The 24,803-nt window shown below is 42.4% G+C and overlaps 2 protein-coding genes across 6 annotated transcripts in view; both read right to left on the bottom strand.

The window, feature by feature from the left end:
* Window positions 1-284, bottom strand: part of LOC143302215 (apoptosis-inducing factor 3-like) — a 74,565-nt gene extending 74,281 nt beyond the window's left edge. For all 5 annotated transcript variants that reach the window (XR_013057912.1, XR_013057913.1, XR_013057914.1 and 2 more), the window contains exon 1: window positions 172-284. The gene's annotated coding sequence lies outside the window, so the exon portion shown is untranslated. The remainder of the gene's footprint in view (window positions 1-171) is intronic.
* Window positions 285-4,043: 3,759 nt separating this feature from the next.
* Window positions 4,044-24,803, bottom strand: part of LOC143274810 (ATP-dependent RNA helicase DDX55-like) — a 43,362-nt gene continuing 22,602 nt past the window's right edge. Inside the window, exons 10-17 of the mRNA XM_076578741.1 lie at window positions 24,204-24,296; window positions 22,399-22,513; window positions 19,176-19,255; window positions 18,261-18,349; window positions 11,553-11,679; window positions 10,549-10,645; window positions 8,158-8,334; window positions 4,044-6,149 (exon numbers count right to left, since the gene is read on the bottom strand). Coding sequence (XP_076434856.1) covers window positions 6,081-6,149; window positions 8,158-8,334; window positions 10,549-10,645; window positions 11,553-11,679; window positions 18,261-18,349; window positions 19,176-19,255; window positions 22,399-22,513; window positions 24,204-24,296 — 847 coding nt within the window. The 3' untranslated portion in view covers window positions 4,044-6,080. The remainder of the gene's footprint in view (window positions 6,150-8,157; window positions 8,335-10,548; window positions 10,646-11,552; window positions 11,680-18,260; window positions 18,350-19,175; window positions 19,256-22,398; window positions 22,514-24,203; window positions 24,297-24,803) is intronic.

Genomic DNA, 24,803 nt, shown 5'->3' with positions numbered 1-24,803 from the left:
CTATAAAACCACTCAATGTGACTGAACAAAGAGATTAACAGTAACTCACGTCATCAGCTGCTGATTAAACCACTCACTGTGACTGAACAAAGAGATTAACAGTAATTCACGTCACCACCTGCTGACTAAACCACTCAGTGTGACTGAACAAAGAGATTAACAGTAACTCACGTCAACACAGCTGACTATAGCACTCACTGTGACTGAACAAAGAGATGAACACTAACTCACGTCACCAGCTGCTGACTAAAGCACTCACTGTGACGCCTGTGGCCGCTGTGTTAAGGGCGGGACTTCCTGCACAACTCACTCTGCTTTCTCCCTCAACACATTCCGCAATTGACATTCTACACTTCCAACCTCTCCCCTCCTCAACCTGTCTGATCGCTTTGGGCGACTGAAACGTGGCCAACAAACTGCACCTACACACACACACACACACACACACACACGCACGCACACACACACGCACGCACGCACGCACACACACACACACCTCTCAAAAGGGTGGTTTGTTTTTTTTATATTAAAAAATAAAAAAACCGAAAACTCCACCCTCAGGCATAACACTCAGTGAACCATGCACGCACGTGATTGAAATCACTCTTTTTTTGTTTTTTTCCTTGCTAAGTCATTCCACCACCACCACCACTCCTGTGTGTGTGTGTGTGTGTGTGTGTGTGTGTGTCACAGAGCAGTTCACCGCAGGCCAATATCCGTACTTCTGTCTCGCCTCTGTCTCTGTTCTGTCCTGTCCTGTCTCTCAGTCTCACTGCACACAGCCAGGTGAGAGCTCGATCTTTGTGAAAGTTTTTCAGGTTGTTTGAAACAAACACGGTGTAATAGCCTAAAACCACCTACCCCCTGTTGGGTTTTACCCCAGGGTGAATCTGTGCTAGCCTGCAAAGACACTGGGGAAGGGGTATTTGTGGCTGGTCACGATCGACCCTCCCTTTCCCTCCTCTGGTAGAAAATGAATCAATTTCTACAGGTTTAATGAAGATGTTGAAGCATGAAGGGAAGTGGGGGGTAGGGGTGGGGAGTTCTGGGCTGACCTGTACTGACCCCCAAACCCCTTCCCTCGACTCCATGACAACAAAGACAGCAGCCGTGGGGGTTCTTCTCTGACAGCCCATGTTGATTCTGACTGGGCCAAATTTACCCCGGGAAGGGGGTGAGGGGTGGGGTCATTTCACGCTGGCCTCTAATGACCCCCTATCCATGACGTGGGGTGAAGTCCAAACCGGGGATGAAGGTCATTCTGACCAGTTGAAGTTTATCCCCGAGGAGTCAGTCACTCCTGACCAGTCTACACAGACCTGGATTAATCCGGGCCAGTCAGATTTGACCCGGGGGTTAAAAAAAAAAAGCAAGGGGGTAGGAACGGGCGGCCATGGACCGGGACACATGGACGGAATGTGTACACTGGGTCATTGACGTCTATCAGCGTGGCTCCGTCACATGGCAGCAAGGGCGTGTGATGCTGGTCCCTGGGGATGGAGGCAGGCGAAGTATTGTCCAATGATGTTGATCCCCATCTCGCTTTCTACGATCGGCTTCGGACGCACTGAGTTTACGCATACCCAGATTCAAACACTCCACTGTTGACCGCGGTTCTTTCTCTGTCTATGGACCTTGCTTTTGTAATGAACTTCCTCTTTCGCTACGTCAGGTCTCCGCATTCAGCTCTTTCAAGTCTGGCCTTAAAACCCACCTCTTTCCAAGATAGCCTCCTTCCCCTGCCTCTGTTTTTTGTCTTCAATTTCTCAAGTTAAGAGTAATGCGTGCGTGTGAGTGACTGGTTTGAAAGCGCTTTGATTTGTCTCTGCACAAGATTCAGCGCTATATAAATAGTAATTATTATTATTTTTATCCTGGTGATGAAGGCAGGTGAAGTGTTGTCCAACGTGTCCTGATGCCTGTCTGTCAAATGTCCTTCATTCCAATTTAAGTACCATACAACACATGAGTGCACACAATGCACGTGTGGATTACACACACAATCATACAGACACTAGATGTCACACAATGTAAGTGTGCGTCACACACACACACACACACACACACACACACACACAAAGCATGCCAGTTTTTACATCAACCCGTGCTCGAAAGACGATTACCGCTCGTTAATACCGATAAAAGAAAGGAAAAAAAAAAAAGAACAGAAATAGGATGAGTACAAAGGAAAATGACACCAACTTGAGAACAAGCATTGGACAGAGAGAGTTAGAGAGAGGGAGAGAGAGGGGGGAGAGGGAGAGAGTTTTTTTATGTCGGGAGAAGAAACGGACATAAAACCACGGGTGTCTTTAAATTCCCATCACAAGCCGTACAGAGAGAGCACAATGCTGTGTGTTTAAACCCCTATCCCTGAAGCAGAGTGTTGTGTCGTTAAACCCCTATCCCTGGAGCACAGCGCTGTGTCTTTAAACCCCTATCCCTGGAGCACAGAGCTGTGTCTTTAAACCCCTATCCCTGGAGCACAGAGCTGTGTCTTTAAACCCCTATCCATGGAGCACAGTGCTGTGTCTTTAAACCCCTGTCCCTGGAGCACAGAGCTGTGTCTTTAAACCCCTATCCCTGGCCGTACAGAGAGAGCACAGTGCTGTGTGTTTAAACCCCTATCCCTGGAGCACAGTGCTGTGTCTTTAAACCCCTATCCCTGGCCGTACAGAGAGAGCACAATGCTGTGTGTTTAAACCCCTATCCCTGGAGCACAGCACTGTGTCTTTAAACCCCTATCCCTGGAGCACAGCACTGTGTCTTTAAACCCCTATCCCTGAAGCACAGTGCTGTGTCTTTAAACCCCTATCCCTGGAGCACAGCACTGTGTCTTTAAACCCCTATCCCTGAAGCACAGTGCTGTGTCTTTAAACCCCTATCCCTGGAGCACAGCGCTGTGTCTTTAAACCCCTATCCCTGGAGCACAGCGCTGTGTCTTTAAACCCCTATCCCTGGAGCACAGTACTGTGTCTTTAAACCCCTATCCCTGGAGCACAGTACTGTGTCTTTAAACCCCTATCTCTGGCCGTACAGAGAGAGCACAGTGCTGTGTCTTTAAACCCCTATCCCTGGCAGTACAGAGAGAGCACAGTGCTGTCTTTAAACCCCTATCCCTGGAGCACAGTACTGTCTTTAAATCCCTATCCGTGGAGCACAGTGCTATGTCTTTAAACCCCTATCCCTGGCAGTACAGAGAGAGCACAGTGCTGTGTCTTTAAACCCCTATCTCTAGCCGTACAGAGATATCACAGTGCTCTGTCATTAAACCCCTATCCCTGGCAGTACAGAGAGAGCACAGTGCTGTCTTTAAACCCCTATCCCTGGAGCACAGTGCTGTGTCTTTAAACCCCTATCCCCGGAGCACAGTGCTGTGTTTTTAAACCCCTATCCCTGGAGCACAGTGCTGTGTCTTTAAACCCCTATCCCTGGAGCACAGTACTGTGTCTTTAAACCCCTATCCCCGGAGCACAGAGCTGTGTCTTTAAACCTCTATCCCTGGAGCACAGTGCTGTGTCTTTAAACCTCTATCTCTGGCCGTACAGACAGCACAGTGCTGTGTCTTTAAACCCCTATCTCTGGCCGTACAGACAGCACAGTACTGTGTCTTTAAACCCCTATCCATGGAGCACAGTGCTTTGTCTTTAAACCCCTATCCCTGGCCGTACAGACAGAGCACAGTGCTGTGTCTTTAAACCCCTATCCCTGGAGCACAGTGCTGTGTCTTTAAACCCCTATCCATGGAGCACAGTTCTGTGTCTTTAAACTCTGGAAGAGATGGAAATAATGTGTTGGGTCGTTTCATGCACATCTTACACTACAGTGATGCAAAACGAGGTGACACAAAGAGAGATTATTTAGCTGCAGGCAGGGACAGAGACAGAGAGATTGAGACAGAGACAAAGAAATAGAGACAAAGAGATAGATACAAAGAGACAGAGACAAAGAAATAGACAAAGAGACAGAAACTGACCCATTAAAATGAAGACAGAGCCACAGGAATAGAATCATTTGCAATATCACAGAAGCAAAGTTCCATTTTCACTTTTTTAATAAACTTTTCAGCAGCATATTCATGGAAAGTTAGCCCAGGTAAAAACACGGGTAAAAACAATATGGCTTCCTTCCTGAACACATTAAAAAACTTGCTTGCTTTCTTTCAAACTGACTTTTTCTCCTTTTTTGTGGGGGGAAGTGGGGGGGAGGTTGGGGTGGAGTGGAGGGGAGGGGAGGGGTTCTGTTTTTTTCACGGCTCACAAATATTTTGAAACAACACCCGCTTTTCCAGATTTATGCCTGTATTAAGGAAGATTTTTTTGTCTTTTTTCAACAACTGATTTTCTTTCACATTTTTGTTGTTGTTGCTGCTATGGCATGTTGACAAAAGGAAATTAAAACTTGCTGTTATAATTTATTGGTAGTAATTTCTTAAATTTTTGTAACTATCATTATTCATTTATTTATGATTATTCCTATCTTTCAAAATATCAGGCATGTGTCACTTGACGTGTAATGTTTTCTACACCTGAAGACGTGTTGCTCTGTCTACCCCCCACGGTTCACTTGACGTGTAATGTTTTCTACACCTGAAGATGTGTTGCTCTGTCTACCCCCCCCCCCCCCCACACACACACACAATTCACTTGCACTGCTTCTTGTGTCCAGTAACAGCAGTCTATAGGCTGACATATCAATCAGACATGTTCATCACACACATACACACACACATTCTCTCTCTCTCTCTTTCTCACACACGAACACCTAATGATTTTGTATATGGAGAAACAAACAGGTATCCTATTTATATAAATTCAGTAATGAAGTGCATTAAATACTGGCTAAAATTAGTAAGAATGCATGAGTCAAGATTACCTCACAAAGCCTACAAACTGTTATTCGATCTTGATGCACGTGGTAAAACAAACTGGGCTACTAACATACGTTCTAAATTGTGCATGTTTGGTTTTGGTTATGTGTGGCTTAACCAAGGTGTGGAAGGGATTGATGAGTTTCTTCGGGTTTTCAAGGAAAGGTTAATTCTGTGTAGATGGCAAGAATGGGACTTGCATGTAAAAAATAGTGAAAGATTTAATGTTTACAGAACTTTTTGTACTATACCTGATATCAAAACATATTTACTAATGAATCTAGATAGATATTTAAGGTATACAATGCCAAGATTCAGACTGGGCATTTCAGATATTGCTGAACATAGTTATTGTTATAGAATGCACAACGAGGCTGACTTATTATGTCCACTTTGCCAGATGGAGAAAGAAAATGAGGTGCATTTTGTTCTGTCCTGCCCTGTCTTGTATAATTTAAGAGTACAGTACATACCATTGAAATATTTTAAGTTCCCAAGTCAGTTTAGACTGCCGTTACTTATGGCATCACGGCATGAACAAACTATTAGAAACCTATCAATTTATCTGTATAAATCGTTTAAGCTCCGATCTGTTCTTATGTCTTAGTGTATCCAGTAACAACTACATACGGACGATGTGTATAACGTAACTGAGTGTTATTAGCCATGCATGTAAGAGTTATTATTTAGCGTATATCATATATCATTTAGGTGTATAAATGTCAATTGAATACAATATGTTTCATGATGTGTATTATGTATTACTAAGGTGAGGACATAAATATTACTTAAAATTAAGGTATGATATATTTATGTTATCTGAACGAATGTCATTTTTCAATGCACGATGCAATGTCTATGAAGAAATTGTGACACCCTTTCATAAGGGGCAATGGCCTATAAATGAATAAACCATTCATTCATTCATTCATTCATTCTTTCTTTCTCACACACACACATTCACACACACACACAAACACACACACACAGACACACACACACACTCTCTTTCTCTCTCTCTCACACACACACACTGACACACACAAAAAACACACACACACACAAACACACACACTCACTCACACACACACACATTCACACAAAACACACACACACACAAACACACACACTCACTCACTCACTCACTCACACACACACACACACACACACACACAACACACACACACACACACACACACACACACACAAATCACTCTGGGACATCTTCTGTCTGCTCTCCAGTCCCAATAAACTGCCGGTCAAACTGGTCCTTGGAAATCTGTAACACACATACACTGGTCCTTAGAAATCGGTAACACAAACTTGGTCCTTGGAAATTTGTAATACACATACATCGGTCCTCGGAAATCTGTAACATACACTTGTCCTTGGAAATCTGTAACGAACTTGTTCCTTGGAAATATGTAACACATATTTACTGGTCCTTGGAAATCTGTAACACAAATACACTGGTCCTTGGAAAACTGTAACACACATACACTGGTCCTTGGAAATCTGTAATACAAATTATACACTGGTCCTTGGAAATCTGTAACATATACACTAGTCCTCAGAAATAATTAACACACACTTGGTCCTTGGAAATTTTTAACACAAACTTGGTCCTTGGAAATCTGTAATACACATACATCGGTCCTCGGAAATCTGTAACATACACTGGTCCTTGGAAATCTGTAACGAACTTGTTCCTTGGAAATCTGTAACACATATTTACTGGTCCTTGGAAATCTGTAACACACATACACTGGTCCTTGGAAATCTGTAACACAAATACACTGGTCCCTGGAAAACCGTAACACATATGCACTGGTCCTTGGAAATCTGTAACACACATACACTGGTCCTTGGAAATCTGTAACACAAATTATACACTGGTCCTTGGAAATCTGTAACACATACACTAGTCCTTAGAAATCAGTAACACACACTTGGTCCTTGGAAATTTTTAACACAAATTTGGTCCTTGGAAATCTGTAATACAGACATCGGTCCTCAGAAATCTGAAACATACACTGGTCCTTGGAAATCTGTAACACAAACTTGGTCCTTGGAAATCTGTAATACACATACATCAGTTCTCAGAAATCTGAAACATACACTGGTCCTTGGAAATCTGTAACACAAACTTGGTCCTTGGAAATCTGTAACACAAACTTGGTCCTTGGAAATCTGTAACACACCTACGCTGTTTCTTGGAAATCTGTAATACAAATTATACACTTGTTCCTTGAAAAACTGTAACACACATACACTGGTCCTTGGAAAACTGTAACACACCTACACTGTTTCTTGGAAATCTGTAACACACATACACTGTTTCTTGGAAATCTGTAACACACCTACGCTGTTTCTTGGAAATCTGTAACACACATACACTGGTCTTTGGAAATCTGTAACACACATACACTGTTTCTTGAAAATCTGTGACACACATACACATTTGTACTTCCAACAACACCTGATACACATTGGTGTTTTTCCAATACCCTTGTGTGGCTGTGTTAAAATAGACACCTTCATGTTCTTTGAATACGATAATGTGCCTGCCATCTTGTATTTTATGTATTTATTTGTTCTCACAGTATACTTTTATGTATTCTCTTATATACTGTAGCTTAGCTATTGAACATCTACATATTTGTGTTCTGTGAAAAAAACATTATAAGAACAATTTCCATTCATGTCTTTTTTCCCCAAATCCTTATATTCATATTTGTCATCAATTTAGAAGTTAACTTATGGAAACGTCACTGTGTGAATAAAGGAATTCATTTATCATGAATAAAAAAAAAAAAAAGGCAAGTGAGACAGAGGGAAGAGAAAGAACAGCAGCAGCAGACCAGCCTGTCGACAGCAGCTCCACAGGAGTGATGGCCTAGAGGTAACGCGTCCGCCTAGGAAGCGAGAGAATCTGAGCTCGCTGGTTCGAATCACGGCTCAGCCGCCGATATTTTCTCCCCCTCCACTAGACCTTGAGTGGTGGTCTGGACGCTAGTCATTCGGATGAGACGATAAACCGAGGTCCCGTGTGCAGCGTGCACTTATCGCACGTAAAAGAACCCACGGCAACAAAAAAGTTGTTCCTGGCAAAATTCTGCAGAAAAATCCACTTTGATAGGAAAAACAAATAAAACTGCACGCAGGAAAAAATACAAAAAAAATGGGTGGCGCTGTAGTGTAGCGACACGCTCTCCCAGGGGAGAGCAGCCCGAATTTCACACAGAGAAATCTGTTGTGATAAAAAAAAGAAATAAAAATACAAGTACCTTCCCTCTCTTCAGTTTCTTGATGAGTCGCATGTCCTCCTCCAAATCCTCCTCCTCCTCCTCCCGCCCTCGCTTCCCCATCATCACTTCCGCCTCCTTCTGCACCTTCTTCAGCTTCTTCTCCTTCCTCATCTGCCGCTTGCTCTTCTTCTCCTTCTGTTTGGACCAGGCTTCCGTCTGAAAGCACAGGCACCCGACAAAATGCCACTTTTACCACACCTTCTGTTTGGACCAGGCTTCCGTCTGAAAGCACAGGCACCCGACAAAATGCCACTGTTACCACACTTTCTGTTTGGACCAGGTTTCTGTCTGAAGGCACAGGCACCCGACAAAATGCCACTTTTACCACACTTTCTGTTTGGACCAGGCTTCCGTCTGAAAGCACAGCCACCCGACAAAATGCCACTTTTACCACACCTTCTGGTTGGACCAGGCTTCCGTCTGAAAGCACAGGCACCCGACAAAATGCCACTTTTACCACACCTTCTGTTTGGACCAGGCTTCCGTCTGAAAGCACAGCCACCCAACAAAATGCCACTTTTACCACACCTTCTGTTTGGACCAGGCTTCCGTCTGAAAGCACAGGCACCCGACAAAATGCCACTTTTACCACACCATCTGTTTGGACCAGGCTTCTGTCTGAAAGCACAGGCACCCGACAAAATGCCACTTTTTTTTATCACACCTTCTGTTTGGACCAGGCTTCCGTCTGAAAGCACAGGCACCCGACAAAATGCCACTTTTACCACACCTTCTGTTTGGACCAGGCTTCTGTCTGAAAGCACAGCCACCCAACAAAATGCCACTTTTACCACACCTTCTGTTTGGACCAGGTTTCTGTCTGAAGGCACAGGCACCCGACAAAATGCCTTTTTTTTATCACACCTTCTGTTTGGACCAGGTTTCTGTCTGAAGGCACAGGCACCCGACAAAATGCCTTTTTTTTTTATCACACCTTCTGTTTGGACCAGGCTTTTGTCTGAAAGCACAGGCACCTGACAAAATGCCACTTTTAATGCCTTCTTTGAGCCCCTTTGCTAACTGAAGCCAGCAGAAGTGTTCAATCAGCCACTTTGCTGCTTGTGTCAGTACAGCGCTAAGAAGTAACTTCATATATGTAGCCGAGCGCTCAGCTGGTTACGAAGACTGCTTCACGGCAAGCTTTCACTTGCTTGTGGCATTAGTTGAGCTGACGTTCCTGTGTGTGCCTCCACAGCAAGTTTGTGCTTCGTGTCACTGCACTGTTTTCCTGTAATAACTTTGGTAAATAAACCATTGGCAGATATCAATCAAGACACAACATTTGGCATGTCATGGTGGCAAGCATGACACAATTTCAGCCAAGATACAGTTACAGTTCAGAAACTACCACCAATTAGCAGACGACTTCTCAACAGACTTACAGCCGGATACAAGTATCAATCAGTATGGCGTCCAGTTGGCTTCAGCTTTCCTGGCCAATGAGCTATCCGGCCTATTTTTAGATCAATGGTTTGGATCAGGCTTCAGTCTGAAGGCACAGGCACCCAGCAAATTGCCACTTTTACCACACCTGTTTGGACCAGGATTCTGTCTGAAAGCACAGCCACCAGTAATGTCTACATATCTACTTGTGTGTGTGTGCTAAAATGCATTCTACAGTTAGTTCAATTTAACTATACGCTTTTGTAAAGTTCTTATTTCAATGATTGTGTGAAATTATGTGTTAATCAGTTCAAGATCATTTCTTCAGGTTCAAGTACACTAACTCTCAAGTGCAATAAATGAAGAACATTTTAATAACATATTTTGCTCGTCCAAACTTATGAACTCTCAAGGGAAAGAAGTAAAACACACATAATATCATAATTCATTCCTACAAGTTTATGAATTCTCAAACTTGTGCAAGAACAATTTTAAATCAACAACACATTTTCAAAAATATCTTTTTATTCCAAAATGAGGAGGGATGTAATGTCTACGTGTTTTATATCAGTCTATTTATATAAACAGACACTATGATAAAACTGATCAACGGTAACCCTGCCATGTTCTGCCCTGCCCTGCCCTGCCCTGTCCCACCCTGCCCTGCCCTACCCTGCCCTGTACTACCCTGCCCTACCCTGCCCTGCCCTGTCCTACCCTGCCCTGTCCTACCCTGCCCTGTCCTACCCTGCCCTGCCCTACCCTGCCCTGCCCTATCCTACCCTGCCCTGTCCTACCCTGCCCTGTCCTACCCTGCCCTGCCCAGTCCTACCCTACCCTACCCTATCCTGTCCTGCCCTGCCCAGTCCTACCCTGTTCTGTCCTACCCTGCCTTACCCTACCCTGCCCTTCCATATCCTGCCCTGTGTTGTGTCCCACAGCTAAGAGAACACAGCCAGGAAAAGGGAGTGTGTGGACACCAGTTACCTGCACTGGGCGTTTCTGTTGCTTCTGTTGCTTCTGGCTTCTCTGGCTTTCTTTCTCCTTCAGTCTTTGCTGGCGCATCTTCTCCCTCGTTTTGTCCCTGAGGCAGTGCACACACACATGCACGCACACACACGCGCGCACACACACACACACACATGCACGCACACACACACACACATACACACACACACACACATGCACACACACACACACACATTAGCCATTGGCATTACCATGTCGCACACACACACACACACACTTTTGTCGGGTGGGAATGTGGTGTTGTCAGGTGTGAATGAGGTGTTGTCAGAAGACATACCTGTTGTCAGGTGGAAATGTGGTGTTGTCAGAAGACATACCTGTTGTCAGGTGGAAATGTGGTGTTGTTGTCAGAAGACATACCTGTTGTCAGGTGGGAGTGTGGTGTTGTCAGAAGGCATACCTGTTTGGTGGAAATGTGGTGTTGTCAGGTGGGAATGAGGTGTTGTCAGGTGGAAATGTGGTGTTGTCAGAAGACATACCTGTTGTCAGGTGGGAATGAGGTGTTGTCAGAAGACATACCTGTTGTCAGGTGGAAATGTGGTGTTGTCAGAAGACATACCTGTTGTCAGGTGGAAATGTGGTGTTGTCAGGTGGGAATGAGGTGTTGTCAGGTGGGAATGAGGTGTTGTCAGAAGGCATACCCGCTGTCAGGTGGAAATGTAGTGTTGTCAGAAAACATACCTGTTGTCAGATGGAAATTTGCTGTTGTCAGATGGCATACCTGTTGTGAGGTAGAGGGGAACTGGAAGATTCACCTGAAGTGAAAATTCACCTGGGGCAAAGTCTCACCTGAAGCAAAGACATCTGAAGCAAACTCAACTAGCAAAGACTCACCTGAAGCAAGGACTCACACGAAGCGAGGACTCACCTGAAGCAAAGACACCTGAAGCAAATTCTCACCAAGCAAAGACACCTGAAGCAGTCTCAAATGAAACTAGGACTCGCCTGAAGCAAAGACTCACCTGAAGCGAATGGTGTTGACGTCTATGTCTGCAGGTGTGAACGACTGCAGGTTCTTTCCCTTCAGTTCCGGCATCTTGGGAATCCTCAGCAACCCAAAGCCTTTGGCCAGGTCCCCAAAGTTCAGGTCTATGATCACAGCAATGGTATTACTATCATCATCATCATCATTATCATCATTATTGTCACAATATCACACCTATCCTCACCAAACTTCGAGTCTGTGACCACAACATGGTATCACTATCATTATAATAGTAAACAGGGATTGTTCATGGACACTGGTATGTAAATAACGTCAGTCTGTGTAGTAAACAGGGATTTTTCATGGACACTGGTATGTAAATAACGTCAGTCTGTGTAGTAAATAGGGATTGTTCATGGACACTGGTGTGTAAATAACGTCAGTCTGTGTAGTAAAGAGGGATTGTTCATGGACACTGGTGTGTAAATAACGTCAGTCTGTGTAGTAAAGAGGGATTGTTCATGGACACTGGTGTGTAAATAACGTCAGTCTGTGTAGTAAACAGGGATTGTTCATGGACACTGGTGTGTAAATAACGTCAGTCTGTGTAGTAAATAGGGATTGTTCATGGATACTGGTGTGTAAATAACGTCAGTCTGTGTTGTTAACAGGGATTGTTCATGGACACTGGTGTGTAAATAAACGTCAGTCTGTGTAGTAAATAGGGATTGTTCATGGACACTGGTGTGTAAATAACACCAGTCTGTGTAGTAAATAGGGATTGTTCATGGACACTGGTGTGTAAATAACGTCAGTCTGTGTAGTAAACAGGGATTGTTCATGGACACTGGTGTGTAAATAACGTCAGTCTGTGTAGTAAACAGGGATTGTTCATGGACACTGGTGTGTAAATAACATCAGTCTGTGTAGTAAAGAGGGATTGTTCATGGACACTGGTATGTAAATAACACCAGTCTGTGTAGTAAACAGGGATTGTTCATGGACACTGGTGTGTAAATAACGTCAGTCTGTGTAGTAAAGAGGGATTGTTCATGGACACTGGTGTGTAAATAACGTCAGTCTGTGTAGTAAATAGGGATTGTTCATGGACTCTGGTATGTAAATAACATCAGTCTGTGTAGTAAATATGGATTGTTCATGGACACTGGTGTGTAAATAACGTCAGTCTGTGTAGTAAACAGGGATTGTTCATGGACACTGGTGTGTAAATAACGTCAGTCTGTGTAGTAAATAGGGATTGTTCATGGACACTGGTGTGTAAATAACGTCAGTCTGTGTAGTAAACAGGGATTGTTCATGGACACTGGTGTGTAAATAACGTCAGTCTGTGTAGTAAACAGGGATTGTTCATGGGCACTGGTGTGTAAATAACGTCAGTCTGTGTAGTAAATAGGGATTGTTCATGGACACTGGTGTGTAAATAACGTCAGTCTGTGTAGTAAATAGGGATTGTTCATGGACACTGGTGTGTAAATAACGTCAGTCTGTGTAGTAAACAGGGATTGTTCATGGACACTGGTGTGTAAATAACGTCAGTCTGTGTAGTAAATAGGGATTGTTCATGGACACTGGTGTGTAAATAACGTCAGTCTGTGTAGTAAATAGGGATTGTTCATGGACACTGGTGTGTAAATAACGTCAGTCTGTGTAGTAAATAGGGATTGTTCATGGACACTGGTGTGTAAATAACGTCAGTCTGTGTAGTAAATAGGGATTGTTCATGGACGCTGGTATGTAAATAACGTCAGTCTGTGTAGTAAATAGGGATTGTTCATGGACGCTGGTATGTAAATAACGTCAGTCTGTGTAGTAAACAGGGATTGTTCATGGACACTGGTGTGTAAATAACATCAGTCTGTGTAGTAAACAGGGATTGTTCATGGACACTGGTGTGTAAATAACGTCAGTCTGTGTAGTAAAGAGGGATTGTTCATGGACACTGGTGTGTAAATAACGTCAGTCTGTGTAGTAAATAGGGATTGTTCATGGACACTGGTATGTAAATAACGTCAGTCTGTGTAGTAAACAGGGATTGTTCATGAACACTGGTATGTAAATAACGTCAGTCTGTGTAGTAAATAGGGATTGTTCATGGACACTGGTGTGTAAATAATGTCAGTCTGTGTAGTAAAGAGGGATTGTTCATGGACACTGGTGTGTAAATAATGTCAGTCTGTGCAGTAAATAGGGATTGTTCATGGACACTGGTGTGTAAATAAACGTCAGTCTGTGTAGTAAACAGGGATTGTTCATGGACACTGGTGTGTAAATAACATCAGTCTGTGTAGTAAACAGGGATTGTTCATGGACACTGGTATGTAAATAACGTCAGTCTGTAGTCTGTGTAGTAAATAGGGATTGTTCATGGACACTGGTGTGTAAATAACGTCAGTCTGTGTAGTAAACAGGGATTGTTCATGGACACTGGTATGTAAATAACGTCAGTCTGTGTAGTAAACAGGGATTGTTCATGGACACTGGTATGTAAATAACACCAGTCTGTGTAGTAAATAGGGATTGTTCATGGACACTGGTGTGTAAATAACACCAGTCTGTGTAGTAAATAGGGATTGTTCATGGACACTGGTGTGTAAATAACGTCAGTCTGTGTAGTAAATAGGGATTGTTCATGGACACTGGTGTGTAAATAACGTCAGTCTGTGTAGTAAATAGGGATTGTTCATGGACACTGGTGTGTAAATAACGTCAGTCTGTGTAGTAAACAGGGATTGTTCATGAACACTGGTATGTAAATAATGACAGTCTGTGTAGTAAATAGGGATTGTTCATGGACACTGGTGTGTAAATAACGTCAGTCTGTGTAGTAAACAGGAATTGTTCATGGACACTGGTGTGTAAATAACGTCAGTCTGTGTAGTAATGACAGTCTGTGTAGTAAATAGGGATTGTTCATGGACACTGGTGTGTAAATAACGTCAGTCTGTGTAGTAAACAGGAATTGTTCATGGACACTGGTGTGTAAATAACGTCAGTCTGTGTAGTAAACAGGGATTGTTCATGGACACTGGTGTGTAAATAACATCAGTCTGTGTAGTAAACAGGGATTGTTCATGGACACTGGTGTGTAAATAACGTCAGTCTGTGTAGTAAATAGGGATTGTTCATGGACACTGGTGTGTAAATAACGTCAGTCTGTGTAGTAAACAGGGATTGTTCATGGACACTGGTGTGTAAATAAACGTCAGTCTGTGTAGTAAATAGGGATTGTTCATGGACATTGGTGTGTAAATAACACCAGTCTGTGTAGTAAACAGGGATTGTTCATGGACACTGGTGTGTAAATAACGTCAGTCTGTGTAGTAAACAGGGATTGTTCATGGACACTGGTGTGTAAATAACGTCAGTCTGTGTAGTAAACAGGGATTGTTCATGGACACTGGTGTGTAAATAACGTCAGTCTGTGTAGTAAATAGGGATTGTTCATGGACACTGGTATGTAAATAACACCAGTCTGTGTAGTAAACAGGGATTGTTCATGGACACTGGTGTGTAAATAACGTCAGTCTGTGTAGTAAAGAGGGATTGTTCATGGACACTGGTGTGTAAATAACGTCAGTCTGTGTAGTAAATAGGGATTGTTCATGGACTCTGGTATGTAAATAACATCAGTCTGTGTAGTAAATATGGATTGTTCATGGACACTGGTGTGTAAATAACGTCAGTCTGTGTAGTAAACAGGGATTGTTCATGGACACTGGTGTGTAAATAACGTCAGTCTGTGTAGTAAATAGGGATTGTTCATGGACACTGGTGTGTAAATAACGTCAGTCTGTGTAGTAAACAGGGATTGTTCATGGACACTGGTGTGTAAATAACGTCAGTCTGTGTAGTAAACAGGGATTGTTCATGGGCACTGGTGTGTAAATAACGTCAGTCTGTGTAGTAAATAGGGATTGTTCATGGACACTGGTGTGTAAATAACGTCAGTCTGTGTAGTAAATAGGGATTGTTCATGGACACTGGTGTGTAAATAACGTCAGTCTGTGTAGTAAACAGGGATTGTTCATGGACACTGGTGTGTAAATAACGTCAGTCTGTGTAGTAAATAGGGATTGTTCATGGACACTGGTGTGTAAATAACGTCAGTCTGTGTAGTAAATAGGGATTGTTCATGGACACTGGTGTGTAAATAACGTCAGTCTGTGTAGTAAATAGGGATTGTTCATGGACACTGGTGTGTTTATCGTCAGTCTGTGTAGTAAATAGGGATTGTTCATGGACGCTGGTATGTAAATAACGTCAGTCTGTGTAGTAAATAGGGATTGTTCATGGACACTGGTATGTAAATAACGTCAGTCTGTGTAGTAAACAGGGATTGTTCATGGACACTGGTGTGTAAATAACGTCAGTCTGTGTAGTAAAGAGGGATTGTTCATGGACACTGGTGTGTAAATAACGTCAGTCTGTGTAGTAAAGAGGGATTGTTCATGGACACTGGTGTGTAAATAACGTCAGTCTGTGTAGTAAAGAGGGATTGTTCATGGACACTGTGCGTAAATAATGTCAGTCTGTGTAGTAAACAGGGATTATTCATGGACACTGGTATGTAAATAATGACAGTCTGTGTAGTAAATAGGGATTGTTCATGGACACTGGTGTGTAAATAACATCAGTCTGTGTAGTAAACAGGGATTGTTCATGGACACTGGTGTGTAAATAACGTCAGTCTGTGTAGTAAACAGGGATTGTTCATGGACACTGGTGTGTAAATAACGTCAGTCTGTGTAGTAAACAGGGATTAAATAACGTCAGTCTGTGTAGTAAACAGGGATTGTTCATGGACACTAGTATGTAAATAACATCAGTCTGTGTAGTAAATAGGGATTGTTCATGGACACTGGTATGTAAATAACGTCAGTCTGTGTAGTAAATAGGGATTGTTCATGGACACTGGTGTGTAAATAACGTCAGTCTGTGTAGTAAATAGGGATTGTTCATGGACACTGGTGTGTAAATAATGTCAGTCTGTGTAGTAAACAGGGATTGTTCATGGACACTGGTGTGTAAATAACTTCAGTCTGTGTAGTAAACAGGGATTGTTCATGGACACTGGTGTGTAAATAACGTCAGTCTGTGTAGTAAATAGGGATTGTTCATGGACATTGGTATGTAAACAACAACAGTGTGTGTCATAAATATGGAATATGAATGGGCTAGTGATGTTTTTAATCACTCTATAAATGTACTGTAATTATTACAATTGTTGATAATTTTATTGTTGTTGTTGCTGGAGTTTAAGTATTGCGATATGATTTTTGTGAATTGTGAATATCTTTTAAGGGTTGTGATAGGGTTTTTAAGTATATATGCATTATTTAGATATTTTTTATCTGATGTGATAAGTATGATGAGCATGTATAATCTGTATGAATGTGTGTGTGTGTGCGTGTAAGTATAGTACATGAGTGTTTGGCTGGCTGCTTGTTATGGGTTATGTATGTAAGTTTTTCTTTTTAGTATTAAAATCTATGTTTTAACTCTTTCTGGACGAAGGAATGCGTGAGCATTCCTACATAAAATCTATTTGGTTTCAGACGATGGAATGGAATAGCATTTTCAAGAAATAAAAATCCATCACGCGCTGTACACGTGATTTTGTGATTACCCAAGCAGAGTGCGCTTTTCTGGGTCACTCCACAATCGAATGGTATGATTGGCCAGCCTGCCATGTGTGGCCCGTCTCGCACACACGCTGACAAAGTCACTGACAGGTCGTCTGCTCGCGTGCCAGCCTGTTAGAAAAGCGGGCTCTTCTCAAAATGTTGTGGAGCGAACAAGGCAGCGATGGCAACGTTTTAGGGTTGCCGAAGCACTTGAAATGCTACAAACTGAAGAGTCGGACACTGAAGAGGTGGATGATGACAAAGAAGAAAGTGAATTTAATGCAGAAAGCGAGCATTGGTATGGCGATTCGGGGTGAAAAATTGGAAGTATTTTCTACATATGGCAAAACTGTAAAAATAAGATGAGAAATTTGATTTTTTTTATATGTAATAGCTCAACACGTAATAAACCAGTTCTGAAAGTTTCATTTTCTTACTCTGTATTTTGTATTTTTTGTAATTTTTTTCCAAACCCTTACAAATGGGCCGTCTGTGGGGAAAAGCAAGGGAGAAAACTTGTCCCGAGTGAGTTAAATGTCAGTTTCTATATTGTACAGCACAGCTGAGCATGTTTTTTTGGTGTGTTTTTTTGTTTGTTTGTTTTTTTTGAAAGGCGCTGTACAAATTAAATCATTATTATGTAGTTGTTATGGTTATTGTTGTTATCATTGCTGATGAAGAACTACTACTACTCATACTACTACTGTTAACAATAATAATAATGATAATGATGATTATTATTATTATCATTATTATCATCATCATCATCATCATTACTAATAAGAACGCCAAAGAATCGACAGACAGACAGAAAATACGAAAAAAAACTTCGCCGTATGGAGGGCACAAGAACAGGAGTCATAATGGCTGCCGGAAAAAGAGGGCGCTAGTCAGTGGGACAAAGGGGAGGTTACCTACTTCCGGGAGGTTATCGGCCGTAGTTTCGTTTTCTCCGCATAGGCGGATAGTAGTTTGCACAGGCAGGAATGTCAGACCCCTGCCGGAGTCTGCACTAGTTGGGTCAGGGTTAAATATTAAATAATATTATTAGTGTTGTTACTATGACCAACATTTCAGTGCACAGCGAGGGCTGATCTCACCTTTGAGCCGGAAGATCATGTTGCATTCGTGTTTGATGTAACTCTGAATGAAGGACACGAACGCTCTCATCCCCTTCTCGTATATCACTCTGTAAAACACAAAGTGATACAACTGCATCAATAATATGTCCCTAATATCACTCTGTGAAACACAAAGTGATACAACTGCATCAATAATATGTCCCTAATATCACTCTGTGAAACACAAAGTGATACCACTGCATCAATAATCTGTCCCTAATATCACTCTGTGAAACACAAAGTGATACAACTGCATCAATAATCTGTCCCTAATATTGCTCTGTGAAACACAAAGTGATACTACTGCATCAATAATCTGTCCCTAATATCACTTTGTAAAACACAAAGTGATACTATTGCATCAATATGTCCCTGATATCGCTCTGTGAAACACAAAGTAATACCAATGCATCAATATGTCCCTAATATCACTCCATAAAACAAAGTGATACCATTGCATCAATAATCTGTCCTTAATGGTTTCACAACTGTCTTTGTCACAATGGTTTATCACCTGTCTGATGACACACGGATTATCACCTGTCTAATGACACATGGTATATCACCAGTCTTTGATCACACATGATTTATCACCTGTCTGATGACACATGGTATATCACCTGTCTGATGACACATGGTTTATCACCTGTCTGATGACACATGGTTTATCACCCATCTGATGACACATGGTTTATCACCTGTCTGATCACATATGGTTTGATGACACATGGTATATCACCTGTCTGATGACACATGGTTTATCACCTGTCTGATGACACGTGGTATATCACCTGTCTGATGACACATGGTTTATCACCTGTCTGATGACACATGGTTATCGCCTGTCTGATGACACATGGTTTATCACCTGTCTGACGACACATGGTTTATCACCTGTCTTTGGTGGCCAGTTTTTGCAGCTTGCTCAGCAGACAGGGGGCGTCACAACTCTTCTCCATCTCTGTGAGGGGCACCTGCAGCACACGCCACACAGCTCCCTCACAATTCACTAACAACAACAATTAATAATCGTCATTAGAATAATATCATTAATGATGATAATAATATCAGTTCATTTCAAACGGCGCTTTTGAATATCCCAGAGTGCTTTGCGATAACTTGTCAGTCAGACACAAACTAGGCAAGAACACACACACACTCACACACACACACACACACACACACACACACACACTGCTTGAAAAGGAATGGGTTTTTTTTTTCAGTTCTGTTTTAAAGGATGTGAGTGAGGGGCAGTGAAGGACTAAAAAATACACTGAGGTGCAGTTCCTGATATTATACGAAGGCAGAGACATGAGTCTTGTACTGTATTCTCAGCTCAACAGGAAGCCAGTATCATTCTTTAAAAAGGCAGAGACATGAGGTCTTGTATTGTATTCTCTGCTCAACAGGAAGCCAGTGTCATTCTTTAAAAAGGCAGAGACATGAGGTCTTGTACTGTATTCTCTGCTCAACAGAAAGCCAGTGTCATTCTTTAAAAAGGCAGAGGCATGAGGTCTTGTATTGTATTCTCTGCTCAACAGGAAGCCAGTGTCATTCTTTAAAAAGGCAGAGACATCAGTCTTGTACTGTATTCTCTGCTCAACAGGAAGCCAGTGCCCTTCTTTAAAAAGAGGTGTACAACACTGAGACTTGCATGCTTCAAAAATGAGTTTGGCGACAGAAGTTTGGACCTGTTGGAGAGGCTTAAGGTGTGTGCTGTGAACAGCCAGCCAGTACGGAGTTGCGATCGTCTAACATTGAAAACACACGTGCATGCACAAACTGTGATACATGGACAGGAAACACTTTGACAACACACTACAGTACAACTACGAGACCGCAGCATCATAGAGTATGGTGAATTTCTTGCTCCAAAAGTACATTTCAAGTATTATTATGAAAATCTAAAATATCATCTGTAGTTTTACTGTCATCATTTCTTGTTCCAAAAATGAAAATTTCAAATTCGATAATGAAAATCTAAAATATCAGTTATAGGTACACAACTTCAAGTCAATGCTGCTAATGCTACCGATTCAGCTAGCGTACAGGTAAATCAAAGGTACACTGGAACAAACCCAGACACTTCCTCAAAAAAGGAATTTCAGGGCTTGTCCTTCTACCAATCATTTGACGTTTATGCACAAAGCTGCAATGACAATAAAAATGTGCAAACACAAATTAGCTTTTGTTCAAGACTGGCATATTGATCATGTTTCTATTTCATACTGATATCCACTCATGTTGAAATTCTAACTGTGATTGCTATGTGCGTGTGTGTGTGTGTGTGTGTGTGTGTGTGTGTGTGCATTTTACTTATATATACGATTTATTCCCTTGATGTTTTTTATTTATGTATTGTTGTACAATACCTTATGGTATTAACGTGTGTGTGTGTGTGTGTGTGTGTGTGTGTGTGTATGCATATGTGTGTGTGTGTGTGTGTGTGTGTGTGTGTGTGCGTGCGCGCATGTCATTTTTAGTAATCTATACCCTTTTTTGTTGGATGTTTTCATTTGTTAATATTATTGTGCAATACCCTATTGTCTTAACATGAGTATGTGTTTGGGGGGGGTTAGTATATCGTCGGCTATTGGGAATTCTTATTTGACTAGTTTTAATCTCTTCTTATGTTGCGCATGATTTTATGCCAGTATTTACAATGAGCCTGTGATTGCACAACTTAATTTCCATGTGGATTAATAAAGTGTTTTTAATTTGATTTGATTTGATTTGATATTGATGCTGTTCGTGTTAGACTTGAGGGGGCACCAGGGCAGACTCAAACCTGACTTCAGCTGGGGAAGGTAAGGAGCAGAGGAAAGGGAGGACTGGGCCCCACCTTCCTTCACCCAGCCCTAGACACAGCGGATTTGAACTCGCTGCCCCCGTAGCATGACGATAGTAGATATGAACTCACTGTCCCCTAGCGTGACGATAGTGGATATCAACTCACTGCCCCCATAGCATGACGATAGTGGATATGAACTCACTGCACCCTAGCGTGACGATAGTAGATATGAACTCGCTGCCCCCCTAGCATGATGATAGTGGATATGAACTCACTGCACCCATAGCATGACGATAGTGGATATGAACTCACTGTTTGTGTCCACTAATGTTTTGCCAGAGCCAGATACTGAATAAGTCTGCTAAGGTTTTTCTCTAGTGCCAGATATTGTTTAAGTCTGAAAAGGTTTTTCTCTAGTGCCATATATTGTTTATGTCTGCTAAGGCTTTTCTCTAGTGCCACATATTGTTTATGTCCACTAAGGTTTTGTTCTAGAAGGTTTTACTCTAGAGCCAGACACTATTTAAGTCTGCTAAAGTTTTCTCTAGTGCCAGATATTTTTTTAATTCCACCAAGGTTTCTCTCTAGTGCCATTCACTGTTTATATCTGCTAAGGTTTCCCTCTAGAGCCAGATACTGTTTGTCTGCTAAGGTTCTCCTCCAGTGGCATATATCATTCATGTCTGCTAAGATATTTTCTGTAGTGCAAGATATCATTCATGTCCAGCAAGATATTTTCTCTAGTGCCAGATATTGTTCATGTCTCCTAAGATATTTTCTCTAGTACCAGATATCATTCATGTCCACTAAGACATTTTTTCTAGTGCCAGATATCATTCATGTCCAGCAAGATATTTTCTCTAGTGCCAGATATCATTCATATTTGCTCAGATATTTTCTCTAGTACCAGATATCATTCATGTCTGCTAAGATATTTTCTCTAGTGCCAGATATCATTCATGTCTGCTAAGATATTTTCTCTAGTACCAGATATCATTCATGTCTAGTAAGATATTTTCTCTAGTGCCAGATATCATTCATATCTGCTAAGATATTTTCTCTAGTACCAGATATTGTTCATGTTTCCTAGATGGTTTCTCTAGTGCCAGATATTGTTCATGACCGCAAAGATATTTTCTGCAGTGCCTGATAACGTTCATGTCTGCTAAGATATTTTCTGCAGTGTCAGATATCATTCCTGTCTGCTGCAGGACAGAGGTATGTCCCCACAGGGAGAGAGAGAGAGGTGGGAAAAGAACAAACACCAAAGAAAAAGTGGGGCAGGGGTGGGTGAAGAAAAAAGCGCGTCAGAAAGCAGAGCACCTTCTGGTTGATGTGGATGAAGCGGATGAAGGCATCCTCTGCTGGCAGCAGCATGACCAGGGCCTGCCCCGCACTGCCCATCCTGGCCGTGCGTCCACACCGGTGAACAAAGTCACTGCAACACGCACAGCAACACGACACAGCAGTGAACAAAGTCACTGCAACACACACAGCAACACGACACAGCAGTGAACAAAGTCACTGCAACACACACAGCAACACGACAAAGCAGTGAGCAAAGTCACTGCGACACACAGCAACACGACACAGCAGTGAACAAAGTCACTGCGACACACACAGCAACACGACACACCGGTGAACAAAGTCACTGCAACACACAGCAACACGACACAGCAGTGAACAAAGTCACTGCAACACACACAGCAACACAACACAGCAGTGAACAAAGTCACTGCAACACACAGCAACATGACACAGCAGTGAACAAAGTCACTGCAACACACACAGCAACACGAAACAGCAGTGAACAAAGTCACTGCAACACACACACCTAGCAGAAGAGGACAGGCCATACATGCATAAGTGAGCGGGTCATACTGAATGACCCAGTCATATAGACATATTGAATGACCCAGTCATGTACAGACATACTTAATGATCCAGTCATACACAGACATACTGAATGACCCAGTCATATACAGACATACTGAATGACCCAGTCATATACAGACATACTGAATGACCCAGACATACACAGACATACTGAATGACCCAGACATGTACAGACATACTGAATGACCCAGTCATGTACAGACATACTGAATGACCCAGTCATGTACAGACATACTGAATGACCTAGACATGCACAGACATACTGAATGACCCAGTCACGTACAGACATACTGAATGACCCAGTCATACACAGACATACTGAATGACCCAGTCATACAGACATACTGAATGACACAATCATACATAGACATGCTGAATGACCCAGACATGTACAGACATACTGAATGACCCAGTCATACACAGACAAACTGAATGACCCAGACATGTACAGACATACCGAATGACCCAGTCATACAAAAACTGAATGACCCAGTCATACAGACATACTGAATGACCCAGTCATACACAGACATACTGAATGACCCAGTCATACACAGACATACTGAATGACCCAGTCATGTACAGACATACTGAATGACCCAGACATGCACAGACATACTGAATGACCCAGTCACATACAGACACAATGAATGACCCAGACATGTACAGACACACTGAATGACCCAGACATGTACAGACACACTGAATGACCCAGACATGTACAGACATACTGAATGACCCAGTCATACACAGACATACTGAATGACCCAGTCATGTACAGACATACTGAATGACCCAGTCATACACAGACATACTGAATGACCCAGTCATACACAGACATACTGAATGACCCAGACATGCACAGACATACTGAATGACCCAGTCACATACAGACACAATGAATGACCCAGACATGTACAGACACACTGAATGACCCAGACATGTACAGACATACTGAATGACCCAGTCATACACAGACATACTGAATGACCCAGTCATACACAGACATACTGAATGACTCAGTCATACACAGACATACTGAATGGCCCAGACATGCACAGACATACTGAATGACCCAGACATGTACAGACATACTGAATGACCTAGTCATACATAGACATACTGAATGACCCAGTCAGGTACAGACGTGACCCAGACATGTACAGACATACTGAATGACCCAGTCACATACAGACACAATGAATGACCCAGTCATGTACAGACATACTCACCTTGCAGAAGTGGGCGGGTCATACTGAATGACCCAGTCCACATCAGGAATGTCTACACCTCGAGCCATCACGTCCGTACACACCAGCACACCACTGCAACGTTGCCACATCATCATGTGTCAGAATTCATCACACCACATCACAACATCATGTGTCAGAATTCATCACACAATACCACCACATCAGCAAGTGTCAGAATTCATCACACCACATCAGCATGTGTCAGAATTCATCACACCACATCACCATGTGTCAGAATTCGTCACACCACATCACAACACCATCATGTGTCAGCATTCATCACAACACATCATCACGTGTCAGAATTCATCACACCACATCATCATGTGTCAGAATTCATCACACCACACCACCACACCATCATGTGTCAGCATTCATCACACCACATCACAACATCACCATGTGTCAGAATTCATCACACAATACCACCACATCACCATGTGTCAGAATTCATCACACCATATCACCACATCATCATGTGTCAGAATTCATCACACCAAATCACAACATCACCATGTGTCAGAATTCATCACACCATACCACCACATCATCATGTCATCATTCATCACACATCATCAT

The sequence above is a fragment of the Babylonia areolata genome, chromosome 29 (assembly GCF_041734735.1).
Source record: "Babylonia areolata isolate BAREFJ2019XMU chromosome 29, ASM4173473v1, whole genome shotgun sequence".
Lineage (NCBI taxonomy): Eukaryota > Metazoa > Mollusca > Gastropoda > Neogastropoda > Buccinidae > Babylonia > Babylonia areolata.
Note: the sequence above shows the minus strand (reverse complement) of the source record. Positions and strands in the feature narration are given on the sequence as shown.